Source organism: Orbicella franksi, chromosome 4, assembly GCF_964199315.1.
Source record: "Orbicella franksi chromosome 4, jaOrbFran1.1, whole genome shotgun sequence".
Classification (NCBI taxonomy): domain Eukaryota; kingdom Metazoa; phylum Cnidaria; class Anthozoa; order Scleractinia; family Merulinidae; genus Orbicella; species Orbicella franksi.
This window is the reverse complement of record NC_138148.1, coordinates 28,979,801-28,997,147: the sequence shown is the minus strand read 5'-3', so window position 1 is coordinate 28,997,147 and position 17,347 is coordinate 28,979,801. Positions and strand designations below refer to the sequence as shown.

At 37.5% G+C, this 17,347-nt stretch overlaps 1 protein-coding gene across 1 annotated transcript in view; it reads left to right on the top strand.

Annotated features, from left to right (window-relative positions):
• The window catches only part of LOC145485093 (lysosomal-trafficking regulator-like), a 61,477-nt gene extending 55,320 nt beyond the window's left edge, over window positions 1-6,157 (top strand). Inside the window, exons 56-57 of the mRNA XM_081463735.1 lie at window positions 325-396; window positions 4,102-6,157. Of these exons, the coding sequence (XP_081319861.1) occupies window positions 325-396; window positions 4,102-4,228 (199 nt within the window). The 3' untranslated portion in view covers window positions 4,229-6,157. The remainder of the gene's footprint in view (window positions 1-324; window positions 397-4,101) is intronic.
• The last annotated feature ends 11,190 nt before the right edge of the window (window positions 6,158-17,347 follow it).

Here is a 17,347-nt window from a genome sequence, read left to right as displayed (position 1 = left end):
CGTCATATCCAATATGGCCGCCGTGTGACAAGGGTGAATGATGCTATCTTACGGTTCGCGAGGTCCACCTCCGCCCCTTTTCCCGCAACTTCCTCAGATTTCCGTAACAATTCCCCGATACTTATCTGTACTCTTAAATGATAAGACACTGTAAGAATACTGTCTTACCCAAATACACAACGCAGCAATAGCGGCCAGTGATTAATCCCAGATCTCCTAGATCCTGCGTATAAAGCGATTGCCATTTGGCTGTCACGCCTTACATGTGTAGTTATTGTCCGCGATAATATCATCACTATAATTATGATGTCCTTGTACCCACAGGCTATGGAGCACGTGGGACCTGGGTCACATCCGTGACATAGCTCCAGACCAACACCTGTATCAAGTAGCAAGGTGAGATTTGAGCTTTGTTTTTTTTGTTTGTTTGTTTGTTTGTTTGTTTGTTTTTGTTTTTTTTTTCGCGGACGATGGTGCTGAGGTTAGGGATATTTCTGTCTTTTTTGCTGGCCGAGGGCCTGTACGGAAAAAAAAGATGCCAGATATTTTGCCATTCTAAGACCGTCGACTTGCCGTTAAGCCGTAACGGCGTGAAAATAATTGAAAATGGCACAATGATAAACTAGGATAAACAACAACTTGACTAACTACTACTGACGGAATTTGTGAATTGTTAAACAGAATGAATGCACTTTTGGAGAAAAACAAGGTCTTAAGAGTCCCTGTCCATAAAAATGGAAAATAACTCGGCAAGGGTCGAAAATTCGATTTCGCTCATATTTTCATGGCAGATAGGCTGGGGCATGACAAAAACTACTGGATAGTGTTTTTGGCAAAACATCCTTTTATTTCAAAGAAATATGCAAATTACCAAATTCCGTTAAAATCGTCATTTGACGCACCATTTTATTAAGCAAGTTTGAGAGCCTCGCATGCAAAACCACATCATTCTTCCCTCTTTAAAACCCTCAAATATTTTTGTGCAATGTTTAAATGTGTACTGGGTTGATTTTAGGGAATGTTGCGTTGTCTCTTTGGGTGCAAAATAATTAAATTTCGAAGACATGTATCTTATTCACGTAAAAGTACTTCGTGAATATAATTAAGTTTCACCATGTGCGACACCTTCAAATGGATTAAGCTTCTGGTGGTTGGATCGCAGAAGGATGGTCTACAGATTCCTGTAAAAATTTCTTTGGGCAAATGATTGTGAGCGACGCGAGAGCTTTTCAAAGTACGTTAAAAATGCAAATATTTGACCATCCGTCGTCAAATTTCAATTTACGGGTTGGACGTACATTTTAGCATGCGCCACATGACTTGACCTATGTTAAGTTGAAATAGACACAAAGCTGATAATTTCGAAATGTTCTAACCTCATTTGCTGTAAAAGGCAGGTCCAAAGCCGATTTGACGTGTTTCTCTCACCATTTGTCGCACATAAAGCAGAAGTTTGCCTTTGTTTACATAACGTCCGATGTACATGGCCAACTGTCAACTTATTTAATGGTCGAATACCATGAATCTGTGACCCTCTTTCGACACATATGATCACCACTGCATCTAAGTCAAAAACGGCGAAGTCATTTGTAGATAGTTGCTTGCTTCGCACTACACCAAAATATTACGTTTGATCATCATGGTTTGATGGCTTGAATCCTTGCTTGCAGCGGTTCCTTGTTCGTCACGCAATGCTGTCATCCCATTTTAGGGGGTAGGGGTAGGACAATTTCTATCCTAATACGTAAGGCTCCGTAAGGCTTGGAACCACTGGGAGCACACAATCGCGTTGAGTAGGAAGAAATTAAATTAAGAAATGAAAACAATGAATAACCATTACCCCTGTTGTTATCTTTTACTCGACCACCGCTACCTGCATGCCCTGCGTAATACTGTAACGCTAAACTCATACCTACGTCTTTTCGCGCTGTGCAATTATTTTTGGTTTACATGCAATACAGTGGGCTACCCTCGGGGAAATGGGTGGTGACCGCTTAATGGGGCAAGCCGCTTAAACAGAGGTTGGTGTACCTTGGATATTTAATTTTTCACTATCGGGTTATGAATTTCTTGGTGAACATGGAGTCAATTCAAGACAATCATGATAGGCCTGTGTTTGAATTATAACTCGTCATGCACCTTCAATTTCAGACTCTTTTCTGCCATCCCCCTTTCCAAAACAAAGTTTTTAAATTTTGGGTGGCCGCTTAATAGGGGTAAAGACAATAATGAAACCCTTATTGGAACGACCGAATGGTGGCCGCGGAGGTAACCGGTCAATAGGTGTTTTATTTACAATATTTTACTGACAATAATTTTGGACTGTACTGACAACAGTCCTCTATTTTCTGTTACAAACACACCAATGCCTCGCCACTAAGCAAGCAAAATACGTCAAAATGGCATGGCCAGGGCTATTTACTCACGTAATTACTGATTAAATTCAGTCCGTTTTTCTCACGAATTAGACACGTTGTGATTTCCTATTTTTATTTCAGCTAGTTCTTGCTTCATTGATCTATAATTTGTGTATGGTGACTTTTTTTTTTTTTTTAATTCTAGTGGGTACAGGCGCTAGCTTTATCAGCTGTTGTCTGAAACAAACGTGATTTGGACCGAGGTCACGTACACTATAGAATACGATTATATAACTATACACATGTTATTATATATATGAACAAACAGATGAACTATGATTAAATTGTTTCACTTACCCTGAAAGTGCTCTATACAAAATAGATTCAAATGTGCAGCATATGCCGTGACAGCATTGCGTGACGAACAAATAACGGCTGTAAGATTGTGCTGCGCCGACACGCTTATCAGCAATGGTCAGCAATCGATCAAACGTAATATTTTGGCGCACTGCAAAGCAAGCAACTATTTACAAATGACTCAGCCGTTTTTGACTTAGATGCAGTGATGTTCATATTCGCAGAAAGATGGTCACAGATTCATGGTATTCGACCATTAAATAAGTTGACAGTTGACCATGTACATCGGACGTTGTGTAAACAAAAGCAAACTTCTGCTTTATGTGCGACAAATGGTGAGAGAAACACGTCAAATCGGCTTTGGACCTGCCTTTTACAGCAAACGCGGCTAGAACATTTCGGAATTATCAGCTTTGTGTCTATTTCAACTTAACATAGGTCAAGTCATGTGGCGCATGCTAAAATGTACGTCCAACCCGTAAATTGAAATTTGACGACGGATGGTCAAATATTTGCATTTTTAACGTACTTTGGAAAGCTCTCGCGTCGCTCACAATCATTTGCCCAAAGAAATTTTTACAGGAATCTGTAGACCATCCTTCTGCGATCCAACCACCAGAAGCTTAATCCATTTGAAGGTTTCGCACATGGTGAAAATTAATTATATTCACGAAGTACTTTTACGTGAATAAAATACATGTCTTCGAAATTTAATTATTTTGCACCCAGAGACAACGCAACATTCCCTAAAATCAACCCAGTACACATTTAAACATTGCACAAAAATATTTGAGTGTTTTAAAGAGGGAAGAATGATGTGGTTTTGCATGCGAGGCTCTCAAACTTGCTTAATGAAATGGTGCGTCAAATGACGATTTTAACGGAATTTGGTAATTTGCATATTTATTTGAAATAAAAGGATGTTTTGCCAAAAAAACTATCCAGTAGTTTTTGTCATGCCCCAGCCTATCTGCCATAAGAATATGAGCGAAATCGAATTTTCGACCCTTGCCGCGAAATTAAGAATTTGTCTGATTGTTACAGGCAGGCACTCTTAATATCTAATGACTTGTGTTTTCACATTTCCAATGCCTGGTCAGTAGGGGACTGTTGCCATTCTTGAGAGAACACTTTAATGGTCCCGTTTATCTCGTTTGAAAGAATATTTCTCCCGTAAGGAGTGCGTTACTCGGCATGCATATCATAAAAACTGCCCTCTGAATCGTGCGTAATTAACCAATCAAAATTCAAGGAATCGGGATTCTGGATTTATGGCATGCTGGAGTAGGACATAAGGTTTGATATTCGTCGGAGCCCTTTCCCAAGATTCGAATTGCAGACTTTAATTTTGCAAACTGATATGGTCTTCTTTTCTGTGTTGTCTTAGTTTGACATTCTCAGAGGATAGCCAAAGGCTTTTTGCGGTCAACACTCACGGGAAACTCGTAGTGTGGCAGAGGAGAGACCAAATATATACCAAGCCTCCATTGATCACGGTATTCCAAAGAGGATGAGTGAGATTATAATCAGTGCAACTACAGGTCGCTCTAAGATTACAAAACATGTTGTAATCTAGTAAATGACGCGGGCAATAGGGAATTTGTATCCCGACGCCTTATTTCATGACGTTCACTTGTATAACAGTGAATGAAAGTCTCAATGAAGCTGTAACAAAAATCAAGCGAGTAGGAAATACGACATTTATTGCCTTCTTAGTCACTATCAATGACGTTGCACATTTATTCGCAAAACGTACAAATCTGTGTATACAAAAGAGTGGCGGACAAGTTATCAAGTAAGCCATGAATATACCAAATGTATGTTACTTCCATTGCCCTCAATCACGAAATGAACTATATCACTGGTTAAAATATATAACTTAGGAAATTATGGCGCGACTAGTTTTACAATTTGTGATATTGATCTTATCGCGAAGGAGTTAAAGTTGTTTATCTTAAGACCAATAGAAAATAGGAACTGTTAATTTTATATGGTTGTGAACGAATTCAGAGTTGTTTGAATGTGAAGCAAAAAGAGACTGAGACCTCTGTCCTTGGAATGTGCAACTTGAATTATAATGTACATATATTACGGTCAATGAAGATGGCATATCCTGCTGCTCAGTTCGGCAAAGGCCTTTACAAATTATTAGATTCCAGTCATAAAATCATTGTTTATACGGTGAAGTGTCTCGCGAGAAGATTACTTTTGTTTTGGGGAAGTTTTAACTTTTTTCCCTGAAGAGAAATGGATCTGGTTCTTAGTGAAGCTTCCACTTACCTGCGAGCTTTCATCGGGGTTACACTGGCTTCATCAAGTGAAATAACCCGCCAATTACGATTGTTTTCCTTATAAGACATTCAGTTGTTATATAGCTAAATTAAAACTGAAGCGTCAGAGAAATGTTATATAAAAAATGATATAACAAAATATCGAGAATTATAAGTCCACAGACAGGCGAACCTTTGCACTGATTTTTCAGAAAAAATATCTGGCTATGTTTGTTGGGCTGACTGAATGCAGCTCAAAATATATGTTTAAATATCCTTTAAGAATATCTGTATACCAATATTAGTTTTGCTAGACGAGAAGACGTAAATTTGACTTATTTTTATCATAATTATTTTTTTCCTTTAGTTTGACCAGTTTTGTAATTTTATCATTAAACTTTCTTTATTTGCGTTTTATAAGTAAAGTCATGAAATAACCGAATAATAAATTGTAGGGATTTGTTTCCGTTGTTAGCATTAAACGCAAGGGCTTCATGGTCAGAACCAGACTAAGCTTAGTCCTAAGTTAAGAATGAAAAATTATACGTTTTTCATTATATCTTTCTTTCAGAATTATATATATGAAAAAATATACATTTTCATTTTGTTTTAATATTTCTTTCCGTGTGAAACTCGTAGCTAGCAAAAATAAATAAACATTTCACACAATAATTTGACAACTAGCGCGTGTGTTTACATTGACGCATCCCAGTGAAATGTAAACAGACTCAAAGTTCATTTGTGAAGTACTACCAATTATATTTTCCAAAAGTTTAAGTAGGCCATTTTTGTATCATTAAAATTCTAACATTTATCCAACTCTCAACTTCCATGTTATCTCCTTTGTTTTTGATTTCTTAAACCTTGTTGCTATGTTAGAATTATTGCCGTACTGAGGATTAACGAGGTAAATTTAGAAATTGTTATTTTAAAAAAAAAGATTTAAAATTTGTAAGGGAAGACAAACATTTTGCAGATTCATGTACAATTGTGGCGTTCATATTTGATGATTTCATGGATCGGTAGAAGGTCTCGCTCTGTGACTTTACCCTGGTGTTTAAGAGATTGTCAGCTGTAATATCATTTCTACTGATCATTTAGATGTACAATAGTCTCACGGTATGAATTAAGTAATGAAAACAATTGTATTAACAATAAAATGCTATCTTTGAACACGTTTTGTTGAATTTCCTTATCCATATTTGCAGGGATGACCATAGTTTGTGGATTTGATTTGATGTCCAACCTAATCCTTGAATGAGTTTGAGCTATTTTTAAAATAGGCAAAATCTCACATTTTCTTAGTGTGCGATAAACCTGTATTGCAGGTTTTTATTTTCTTTTACGGAAATGTTTAATCAGAGCCTCTTTCTAATTCCTAAAATTTGAGGTAGGAATTATGGAATTATGACGGGCACCTCACACAGTTTTTTAAAAAAGGGGAAGGGGTGGGGGGGGGGGAGGGTCAAAGCCACCTTACAATTTTTGAAAATGAAAGTGAGTCAACCTTTTTAACAAAAAGGTAGCAGTCACCTGACTCTTTTGAATATTAGCACTTAAGCTACAATTGAAGGTTTCTGTCAACGGTAATAATGTTGTTATGGTAACATAAACCCAAAGGTCAAGAAAGGGCACCAACTTGTTAACCGGTGATAGGCATTTGTTTCATGTTGTCATTTTTGCATCCACTTACAAAGTTGCAGTATTGATTCATCAAAGCAGAAGTTCTTCATAAATCGGGAAAATTAAAACTACGCCGTCAGCAGATAGACAAATAAAACTACAGTACGATGATAACAGCTTGTAAGTAATTCAAAAGCGTCAATTTAGAGCTGTATAACACGTGCATACTAAACTACACCACTACTGTTTTGTGGACCAGGCACAGAGTGAGAATGGTAAGCTGCAGGTTGGCCTTCAGACCTAAGAAATGCAGTCAGCGTACTTAACACCAGAATACGTTTTCTGTCTTCTGTTGTTGTCGTCTTTACTTTTACTGGTTGTAGATGTTTTACGTATTTCATCAAACTGAAGCCGGAGATGATTACTATTAATGGCCAGAAAAGCGACATGAATGTCATTAACTGATAGTTTCCCCTGGTCGCGATAACCTCGGTGTGGTTAAACTTGTTGTAGTAGCAGGTGATCCTTGAACCATTCTGCCCTTTCTTTTCCATGAAGTCCCGGACTTGTTGTTGATTTTCCTCTTTGGAAAGAGAGCAGCAAGATGGCGGTCTGAAAGTGCACTGTGTTAAAAGTAACATAAGATAGTAAAAAATCTGAGCGTTATATTTGTGTACTGTGTCATAACTTTAACTTACTGAAGCTTTCTAAATTTACTTGAAGATCGATCCTCATCATACATGTATGAGAATTTCGTGAGAAATCATTCGCAATTTTCAGTAGAGTATTATTTTCAAAACCATAAATGCAATATCATTTTAGAAATAAATACTACAACGGCCGTAAAAACTACAAGAATTTGGAAGACCATTTTGAAGTTAGCTGAATGACCAAGTTTTAGGGCACTATAGGGTTGTATTTAGAGTTGTGTTATCTTGATTCCTAATGTTTGTTATCATTCCAAGGCATTTTGTAAACTGAGAAGAATTGTCAAATGTACTTTGCGCTAGATAGCCTCACGTTGTTACTTGCTGTGAGGGTAAGGAAGAATAGATGTAATTTCTTATACAATAAAATATTAAGTGTTTTGGGCTGACCGCGGTAAGTGTTTAATTGGTTTCCATTAAAAAATAATTTTCCCCTGAGGCAAGTCAGTGCCCCGTATCTGGGGTCTTTTTATGAGTATTGGATACAAAGGAATCGCATTGTTTAAGTTTTACTGATCTCGTTCTTTGTATGTTAGAACAGTATGGTATCTTGTCTTTTATTTCTTCAGTATTACGTCATCTGTGACCGGTACCTACTGAGGTAACCCGTATCTGTGTCACAGCAGGGGAAACAGTTTGACAAGTTTTTACTACGTAACACATCCGAAGCAAATTGCAGATTGGTGTAGGCATTTATGACCATAAATCATCATTTTGAATTGAAATAAACTCCGCCATTACATATTTGGAAGATCACGCTACATAACTCATTCCTAAATTATGGCCTAATTGTGATAACTGTTCAAGAGTTTACCAATCCAGCAAAGTTAAATGGCATGATGTTTACAAGTTCAGCTAATTAAGTACCTTATCACTGACACTGCTTACATCTTGGTACAGAATTGACTGCTGACCGTCCGTCCGGGCATTCACAGAAGTTTTCCCATTATTCTCTGGTCTAAATTCAACATGAATCTTAAGACATGGATAGCAAGAACTTTGTGGGAAGCCGGCTCCACAATCACAGACTTCTTCACGGTCGAATGCACTGTAATTCACGAAGCAGCTTGTCTTCTGAAAGTGTCTTGCTTTGGCTGCTGGTAACACTTTTGTGACTCCGTAGTAAATAAGCAGGCCGAAGCCCACGCCAATTAGCAGGAAAGAAAATCGAATGCCCAGAAATCGATTCAAATTAGAAGCAAGCAAAGTTTTGCATTTTGAAGGCATTTTTTGATTTTTAATGTTCCTCGGCTAAACGGTTTCGACATGGCGGGTACGTTTGCACAAAAGGTTGTTAATGAAATTACGTTTCTTTATGACACTTGCATTGAGGCCTCCCAGGTGAGGTAAAACTTGAAGACAATTGCTGACTTACGGGATATGAACATCCCATTGTTTAGCTTTGAAGCTGCGTGAAATTTCTTAACTTAATTGATTTTATTTTTCATGGAGTTCGAAAAAATCAAATTGACGCGGAGAGCTGGGAATAGGGTGACCTTGGTGTTGACTTAAGTATATAATAAATTTTGTTGCAATGTTTTTCAGTTATTTCTTTGCTTTGTTCTGGTTTGTTTTTTGTTTTTTTTTTTGTTTGTTTGTTTTTGTTTGTTTTGTTGTTTTTTGTTTTGTCAGTTTTGTTTTTCATTGGCTGAGGTTTGTTTCAATAGGAATCTTGGGAATTGAACAGAAAGGAAACTGTCAGAAGATGTGCTTAACGTAGGTCTTGACTTCTGGTAAGTGTGAGAAAAAGGCGCACTCACTGACAGCAGCAAACTTAAATGTTTTCAAGTCTCGTTTATAAAGGGACACTATCATGAGTATTATTTTGACAGGTTTTGTTATTAGATTAACTTCTAAGATTCATGTTAATCGTAAGGAAAATAAATTAAACGAATGAAAAGGTAATAAAAATTGTATTTGCAAGTGGAAACCCAGCCACCATTTCCCAACATTTATTAAGGCTACTTTTATCTTACGTACCTTTCAAATTACCAGTTAGGACTTCTCGTTTTGCTTTTTGAAAGGTGTGCACTCATAATTTATGGAATTACGAGATTGAATAAGGACAGAAGTTAATTAATGATCATAAACTTCAGATATGGTTTGCTGTTATGTTAATGACGTTTTGCAAATTTGTGTCCTTTTCTTGGTCTATTGTGCATTTCGTCACGACTGAGTGGATATTTGACAAGCGATGCGACCTGCCTCCTTATTGGGCTCGATAAGTTAATTGTCAATACTGCTTCTGTCGTGACACAAATAATCCTTCGTGCGTATAACGGACGTCCCTTGATTTGTTAACTTAGGTCTCAAAGCCTTAAGTGGATTAGCAGAAAATACTGGCCAACTGAAAGGCTGATGTTTATGACTTAATTAAGAAGAACAACTGAATTATTCACTGACAACGAGTGAAATTCGTAGACTTGTTGTGGGCGACAGATTGCTTACCACTTGGAGTTAAACTGACAACAGCTATTCATGGTTGACTTATAAAGAAGCATGACAAGATGCCATCAGTCCGTTTACGACAAAGCTCTGACAATCTTTCAAGAGCGGACCAAGAAACTCAAAGTCGCCGAGCAAGAAATCGAGAAAGAGAGGATGCAAACCTATATCGATTACAAGTTTGAAGAAAGAAAAGTTAAAGAGGACTTAATAAAGATGTCTAGAGATAGGAAACGCTTTGCCAGAGAGGCGAACAATCAACAGTTACCCTCTTTGGAAAGGGAGAAAACTTTCCAAGGGTGGACAAGAAAGGAGAAGCAAAGATTACTTCGTCGTTTTAGCACTGAAAGAAGCCGTGACGAAACATTTCCTGCAATCACGTGTACCGAAGCTAACGTTCCGCAAATTATGAAGCGATCCATCTCAAAGGAGTCACAATTTCACGATTGGCTCATTGGTTTTCCAAAGATCAAAGATTCGTCTGGTAAACGTACGCTTCGAAACGGACGATTACCGAAGGGTGGTTCCGAGAACGATAACAGTGACACGGAAGCGATCAAAAGACATTCAAAAGTAGCCAACATCGTTTATAACGTTCCCTTGACCCTCAGTGACACGAAGACCGCCGTTGAAAGACATTACGAAGCCACTTCACAACGGGAAAGAAAACTTGCCGTTTTTATGGCAACTTCTGAGAGCTTGAAACACAAAAGGCTACCAAAGTTGAAAGGGGCTGTTTCAAAATATTAAGTTCAATTTGTTAGCGTTCTAACCATCATACAACATGTGTGGTGTGAAGGCAACTCTTTCGCGCTAAGCTGTCTTTAGCTGCAGATTGAACCATTTAAGTTGAAAGAAACTGGAACGAGGAATAAGTATTACACATTTCACAGCAACTTTTTTCGGTTGCTGTTCTGTTCTTTAGCTTGTTTATTTGTTGCATTCCGTATGTAACACGTTATTCTTAAAAAATCGATTAACAGTGAAGTGGTGAGTTTGTTTGTCATCTCAAGACACGCATGACAGCTTTACAATAAATACGAGACGTTTTCACAGTCATCTTAGCTTGTTTTACATTAATAAACCCTAAGTCCTTTAAATTACTTACATCGCCAGTTGCTAATCTACTGAGCGATCTTTCAATGCACAGAAATCGAACAAAACTGAAATGAAAGCAGTGTTCTATCTTCAGCCAAAGCAGTATCTGAAGCCTCCCAATGCATGGCTTGAATTTTAAACGTCTATCGAGTTAGGCTAAAATGTTTGAAAAACACTTGAACTAAGGGATTAAAGTTTCGCAGAAATTCCATGCAAAACTTAAAAACAGACTTAGAAAAGCTAGCCAATTTGACGGCTCATTAATTCCCAAGAATAATCAATCTTGTTTTGTTGTCTCGTCTATTTAAAGAAATTTTGGCAAGAAGACAAACGTTTCCTGGCAACACATTTTAGAACTTTGAAATTTTTAGGGTACAAAACTTCAAAAATCGAAACAACTAAGATCTTTTAGGTAGGTAATATTCTTGCTAAGAGTTCTATTTCCGCAAAACTACGTGAAATAGTAAAGATTTTAGGAGAACAACTCATGTAGTAAATTAGCTTTTAGCGAATGGTCAGTTAGCTCCGTCTGCGCTAAGCGCAATAACCAAGTTCGGTAGTGTTTAAGAGCAAACGCAAACGAACTAGGCCATTTCCGAGCTACTTTTTGCGTTGGTGTCAAAACGAGTCTTCGTGCGAACCATTCATATGAAAATGTGTTCCGCCTCATGTTCAAACTCATTTTGATATGAAAGGTTTCACACGGACTCATTTTGAAACAGAGGCACAAGGCAACTCGGAAATGACCTGTAGCGCAAACACTTTTTTTTTCTTATAGCCGTAAATACAAAGGGAAGCAACCAATTATGCACGCAACTGCAGAAGAATGTCTCTTTGTAAATGATGGGTTAGGCAGCGTTTAAATATTGTGCTAGCTATTAATACCTAATACGCTTTGGCCTCATACCAGGTGAGTTTGATCGAGCCATGGTTCTTTTTATCAATAACACAATACGGTGGAGCAGACCGCTGATGAGAATTAACAATGGAATGATCAGCTCGTGGCTGGAAATTCCCTTGATGTACTGCTAGCTTCTCTCAAGTAAAGCACTTACAGAGGAGGTAAGCGTGTTGATTCTTGAGGGAGTGTCCTGACTTCTATAGCCCTGATTGGGTGTGGTTGTGCTAGGTTCTTGGGCAAGACATTTATATCTAATAATACCTCTTTCTAGCATGAGTAAGAATGGACCCTGCGTAAGGGTCACATGACCAAAATACAGGGGAAGGGATGGGAGGTAACGAACTTTTAATGAGCACTCCATACGAGAAGAGTAACTGTTAACGTCTCAGACAGAAGCATGAAGTCTGAAATAACTAAGGGCTTAGGCCATTATAAGGTTAAACAGCTGCAATAGCAGCTTTGTTTTCAACAAAGTAGCAACACAATCATGTTAATAAGTTAAAACATTAAAGCTCTTTCGGATATCTGTTCCAAAATGAATTCATTTTGGTTAAAATAAATTGAAGCACGCCGAGCAAGCAATCCATAATTACAATCTTGATTTGCATTTCTTTCTTGTGAAAATTGACAGCTTCCAATTTGTGCGGTCAATAAAGTCATTTTCAACATACAGATAAGTCCGTCATATTATAGTCTCTATTCATAAATGGCTGCCAATTAAAAATTATTTTGTAAGAATTAAAATTACCCCAACTAAACCAAAGAAGTTTTACTCTCAATCGAGGTTGGTTGGGCTAATTTAAATGCATACAAAGCAATTTTAAATTGGTAGCTATCTATCAATAGGGTCTATTACGCTAACAGTAATATGACATCACTGACTGACCATTAATTGCCAAATAAAAAGTAAGCTTTTCAGTTGATCATTCTTTTGTTTTTCTCGCTTCAATTAGAATTAATTGTTGCGTAATACTTCAAACTGATCAACAAATACTAACTCTAGTTTACTGTAACGTCTGGACAAATATGCAATCGTGATTCCCAACAAAGCCCAAATAGAGTAAGCGTTTTGAAGAAATATTTTGCTACCTAATTTAACGCTCTAAAATCAGTCTGTCCTTTAAAGTATTCAAGTCCAAACTTTATGAAAACCTTGATTACGAAATGAGTAGTCAGAGAAAGAGAGTCATTGACAATGGCAATACACTAATGGGATTAGTATCAAGAAGCCTGTTTTATACCATACCTTTTGTTTGACGTCGCATTAGTTATCTTGTTCTTCGCTAAAGAAACTAAATGATTTCATTTCTTCGTTTGTGTTGGGAAACAATTAGCACCTTTACATTTTTTTAACCACGCATTTCTTTGAATTGTGTTTTTGCCTTTCATTTAGTTCAAGCTCACGTTGGGGGAAGCTGGACGCGGTTTTCAGGTAAAGAATCTTTAAAATTATTATTCTTATTGGCTTGATTTCAATTCTTTTTAAACTCCACCGGCAAGTGGCAATCTTTGACAATCTTTTGTATTGCTTTCTTTATCAACCTTCGCAATTTCTCAGTAGGTAAAGCCATTGCAGTAAAAAGAAAAGAAAACTAGACGCTCTAAGAGCGTTTAATCGGGCTTCATACCACAACCCAAATCTTACCATCCAACTGCAGCGAATACCGTCCAAATATCGCGCGAAACGAGTGCAAATATACAGCGATATTGTACAGTTATTTGTACAGTAGAAAACAAGTTTGCCGAACAGGTAGGCGCGCGCATGTAAAACTGTCACACTCTCCCTCTTTCACTGATAAATTTATTGACTACAGCAGTTGGATAATAAATCACTTATTAGATGTTTTGGTGTGTGGTATCACTGTATATTTTTACTCGTTGTTTTTGACGAGCCCGTAGGGCGAGTCAAAATACGGCAGAACTCGTTAAAATATACAGCGATACTACACACGAAAACATCTAATACGATCTGTATTTTACAAGTAAGCTCAGCGAACACAATAAAAAGAAATGAAAGAATCAGGATTGTTTAACACAAGAGCTACGCCCAGCCATCTACTGTTCAAATTGCTTCGTCGAGTATCCTCTTTATCCAAATGTATGTTGTTTGCCTCATCTTCGAACTTCTACAACGATTCTTGATTTTTTCAACATCTGAGGTGTTCGTCTCCGCGTCATAGTTTGTTTATAAGTCAATAGTCATAGTTTTTTTGTCATTAATTTCGTAGTTTGAACTCGTGCATGGCTCATTCACTAAGTTATCTCGTGAGAACGAGTATGAACTTTACTTATTTGCCAGGCTTTCAAGCGATATAATTCGCGGACCGATCCGTTCCGAAAACGATCAACATCTTTGTACACCAGATGAGCGTATAAGGCGTAATTCTTTCTTTCACAAAACACAGAATTCTGTAAATTACGTTTTTCACGAAGTGCGAGCACCCGATAACGCAAACAGTCGAATTCTCATTCCCAGTTTCTAGACCTTACGCTAAGAACGCCCGGGAGAATGAGACCCCTTTTGGCGACCAAGACAAAACGGCATGCATTTTGTGACTCGGGCTTTCCTACAGAAGCTTGAGTAAAAAGCAGAGACCCCTTTAACTCTGTCAGAGAGTCTCTATTCAACAAGCTTTTTGTAAGTATATGCACGCGAGTAAAATGTGAAGCGATGTAGACAGCAGGAAAGCGATTTGAATTGTTACAAAACTGCTTGACAAGTCAGCTCTCTCGTTACATCAGCTTGTTGAAATAGAAAAGCAGAGAATTAACTCTGAGGCAATTCACCGTGCTGGAAAATAACCCAGGAATTTAAGGTAGCCCGAGAAAGGACTTGTGGTACACACGAAGCAAAGAAACAACCTTTGACCTTGAACTTGTGGCGCAGTCCACCCTGCGCTGGAGGAATTTGAAAACGAGGGTTTCACTTTGATCAAATGTTTTCCGTCCACACCACGTCGGAGGAATTTAAAAACGCAACAATCACCGGTCATTTTCGATTTGTGTTTGAGGAAAACTCGGTCAGGGAAATCACAGGAGTATCGTGATGCCATCGTTTTCAAGAAGAAGCTCCTTTTTCAAAATGTGTTACGTCCACACTAAAATGAAAAGCCGGCATTTTCAAATTCCTCCGGTTTTAAGAGCGTTTTTGGAAAGCTCCGATTACAGGATGGATAAGTGTGGACGGTAGGCCTAACCGTAGAAATAAAGCTCCGATTTGAAATTCCTCCGGCGTAGTGTGGACGCCGCTTTAAAATCCTTGGTTGCTCAATTTAAGAAATAGAAAATGTCATTGAAGATTTCCGTGTTTCTTTCGTGTTTTAGTGGAATTCTACTCGTATATCTCGTGTATATACTATATATATATATTTTTTTAATTTTTACTTTAATTTATAGTATTCTGTTTAGTACAACTATTAATAACATTTATCATAACCAATATTTCCCGTTTAAGTCTTCTCCCAAATAAATACTTACAACAGTATTGCTAGTTGTTACCTTCATTTTCCTCTCCTCGAGTCTATTGCTGTTTTTCACATGACATTGTCATATTTTAAAATAGAAAAGTCATCTTATCTCTCCAAGGTTTTAGCTCCATCAAATGCAAGACCCTCAAAGAACTTAATACTTTACAAAGTTGTAGCTTAAAAGGGTACTTTCCAAGCTTTTGTGTTGTGTGAAATTAAAGTGGTAGCCCAAGCAAACTGACATTGTCATGCTTCAGGGCCTGCAATGATTTTACTTAAGAAAGCTATCTGTCTCATAGGTGAAACTTATCTTTAAAGTTCTTGCTAACTGAACGGTCCTTGCATGAAACAGATTATTTTAATCAATGTGTTCGAGCTCTAGAAAAAATAAGTTTTTGTTTTATTAGCCTAACTCAATCACAGATGTTTATGTTACTTTCTAAGGGGCACCAACATGGCATAGCTTGAAAACCAGCGATACTGTATTTATAGTCTGCTGGCTGGACTACTAGGCCAGATATCAGTCAGCGTTACATACTTTTAGAGACCATGGCTCTTTGCTAGTCATGCAAGACATTAATTGTTCCAGGGTGGCAAAGGAGGGTTGTAAACATCCTGTTGCATCTAATCAAATTTCAGAAGTGATACAATCCTTCTTCCTTTCTTGTATTAAATTCATTGTTTTGTGAGTCCAAATCATACATAACTGCTTTCTCACTCTTATTTCCCTTTCTGTTGTAAAAAGAAAACTTCTTTTACTTTTTTATTTTAATTAATTAAATAAATAATTTTTTCAACTTGCGATTACACCGACCAAGGCCACTTCAGCAAATTCTTTGCAAATTGACCAATGGCATTCTAAAAGTTTTAAAATATTCAGTAATCAAAATGACCACAAATCTGTTGCCTTGTGTATATACTATATGCAAACGCTGCAATCTGGTAGGCTAAGCTATATCAAACACCATCAGCCCGGTCTATTATGAATCCGTGAATTTGATTGGCTCTTAAGCCATTTTCCATCCGCTGGTTGAAAACAGTCCCGATCACGCAGTGCACATCGCTCGCAATATCTAAAACCCTATCGGATATTTACTTGACATTTTTTTTTTTTTTTATGTAAGAGACTATGGTAAAAATTTAAACTAGAAACAATTAGGCTACTCGCGCCCGATTTCTACGAGCAAATAATCAACGAGGCGTAGCGCTAGCTGAGATAACTATCTGCGCTAAGTAAGTGTTAAGTAAGTGCTAAGGGAGTACTAACAAAAGCTCATCAGCCCATCCCAGCTGTTCGACAAAATAGCCCATTTCCGAGTTGCCTTAAGCCTCCCTTTCGAAGCGATGCCTGGTGCACAACCATTCGTATGAAAATGAGTTTAATTTGCATTTGAATGAAATCTCATTTTCATATAATGGGCACCAAGGCTCGCTTCAAGAAAGAGTTTAACATAATAAAAGAGAAATGGCCTATTCTATTCCGGCTAAGTCTGCCGGTACTTGTTATCTATATTAAAGCTATTAAATCTCGTATGTCACTTGCAGAAAAAAATTCTTCAAATAACAGGCACCAAAGAGGAAAGTCCTTTACAATGGTACGAATAAGGAAAAAAGACTACAAATTTCAGCACAATCAAAAGAAAATAATGTTAAACACACATTAGCAGGTGACCAAACAAGCGGTAATTAGTCAGTTTTTATAAAGGTCCGTCAATCGAGAAACTGCTATGATTTTGCTGACTTGATTGACATGGATTCCACGGCTAAAAGTGGTCATGTCATTGCAAATGATACATTAAAATGCAGTAAATGTACATTTGTTGTTCTTTCGGCAATTCCAATCCAGCGAGATCCGGAAAACACAAAGCATACGTTTGACAATTTAAATTTAGCCCCAGATCCTTTCGTTTAGCTGAAAGGTTATTCAACATCATCTTCAAAAAAAAAAATTTCCCAATACTAACCGAAGGTATAAAATAGTATTTTGTCACAAAATTATTAGCAAGTGGTTAGAAAACCGCCGTTAAACTTAATAAGAGGAGAGAAAGTAATAAACGTGCTTTGGTGACGCTTCGTGAACCAGCCCGTTTCCCGCGGGTGCGTTCTGATAAAGGCTTTTATT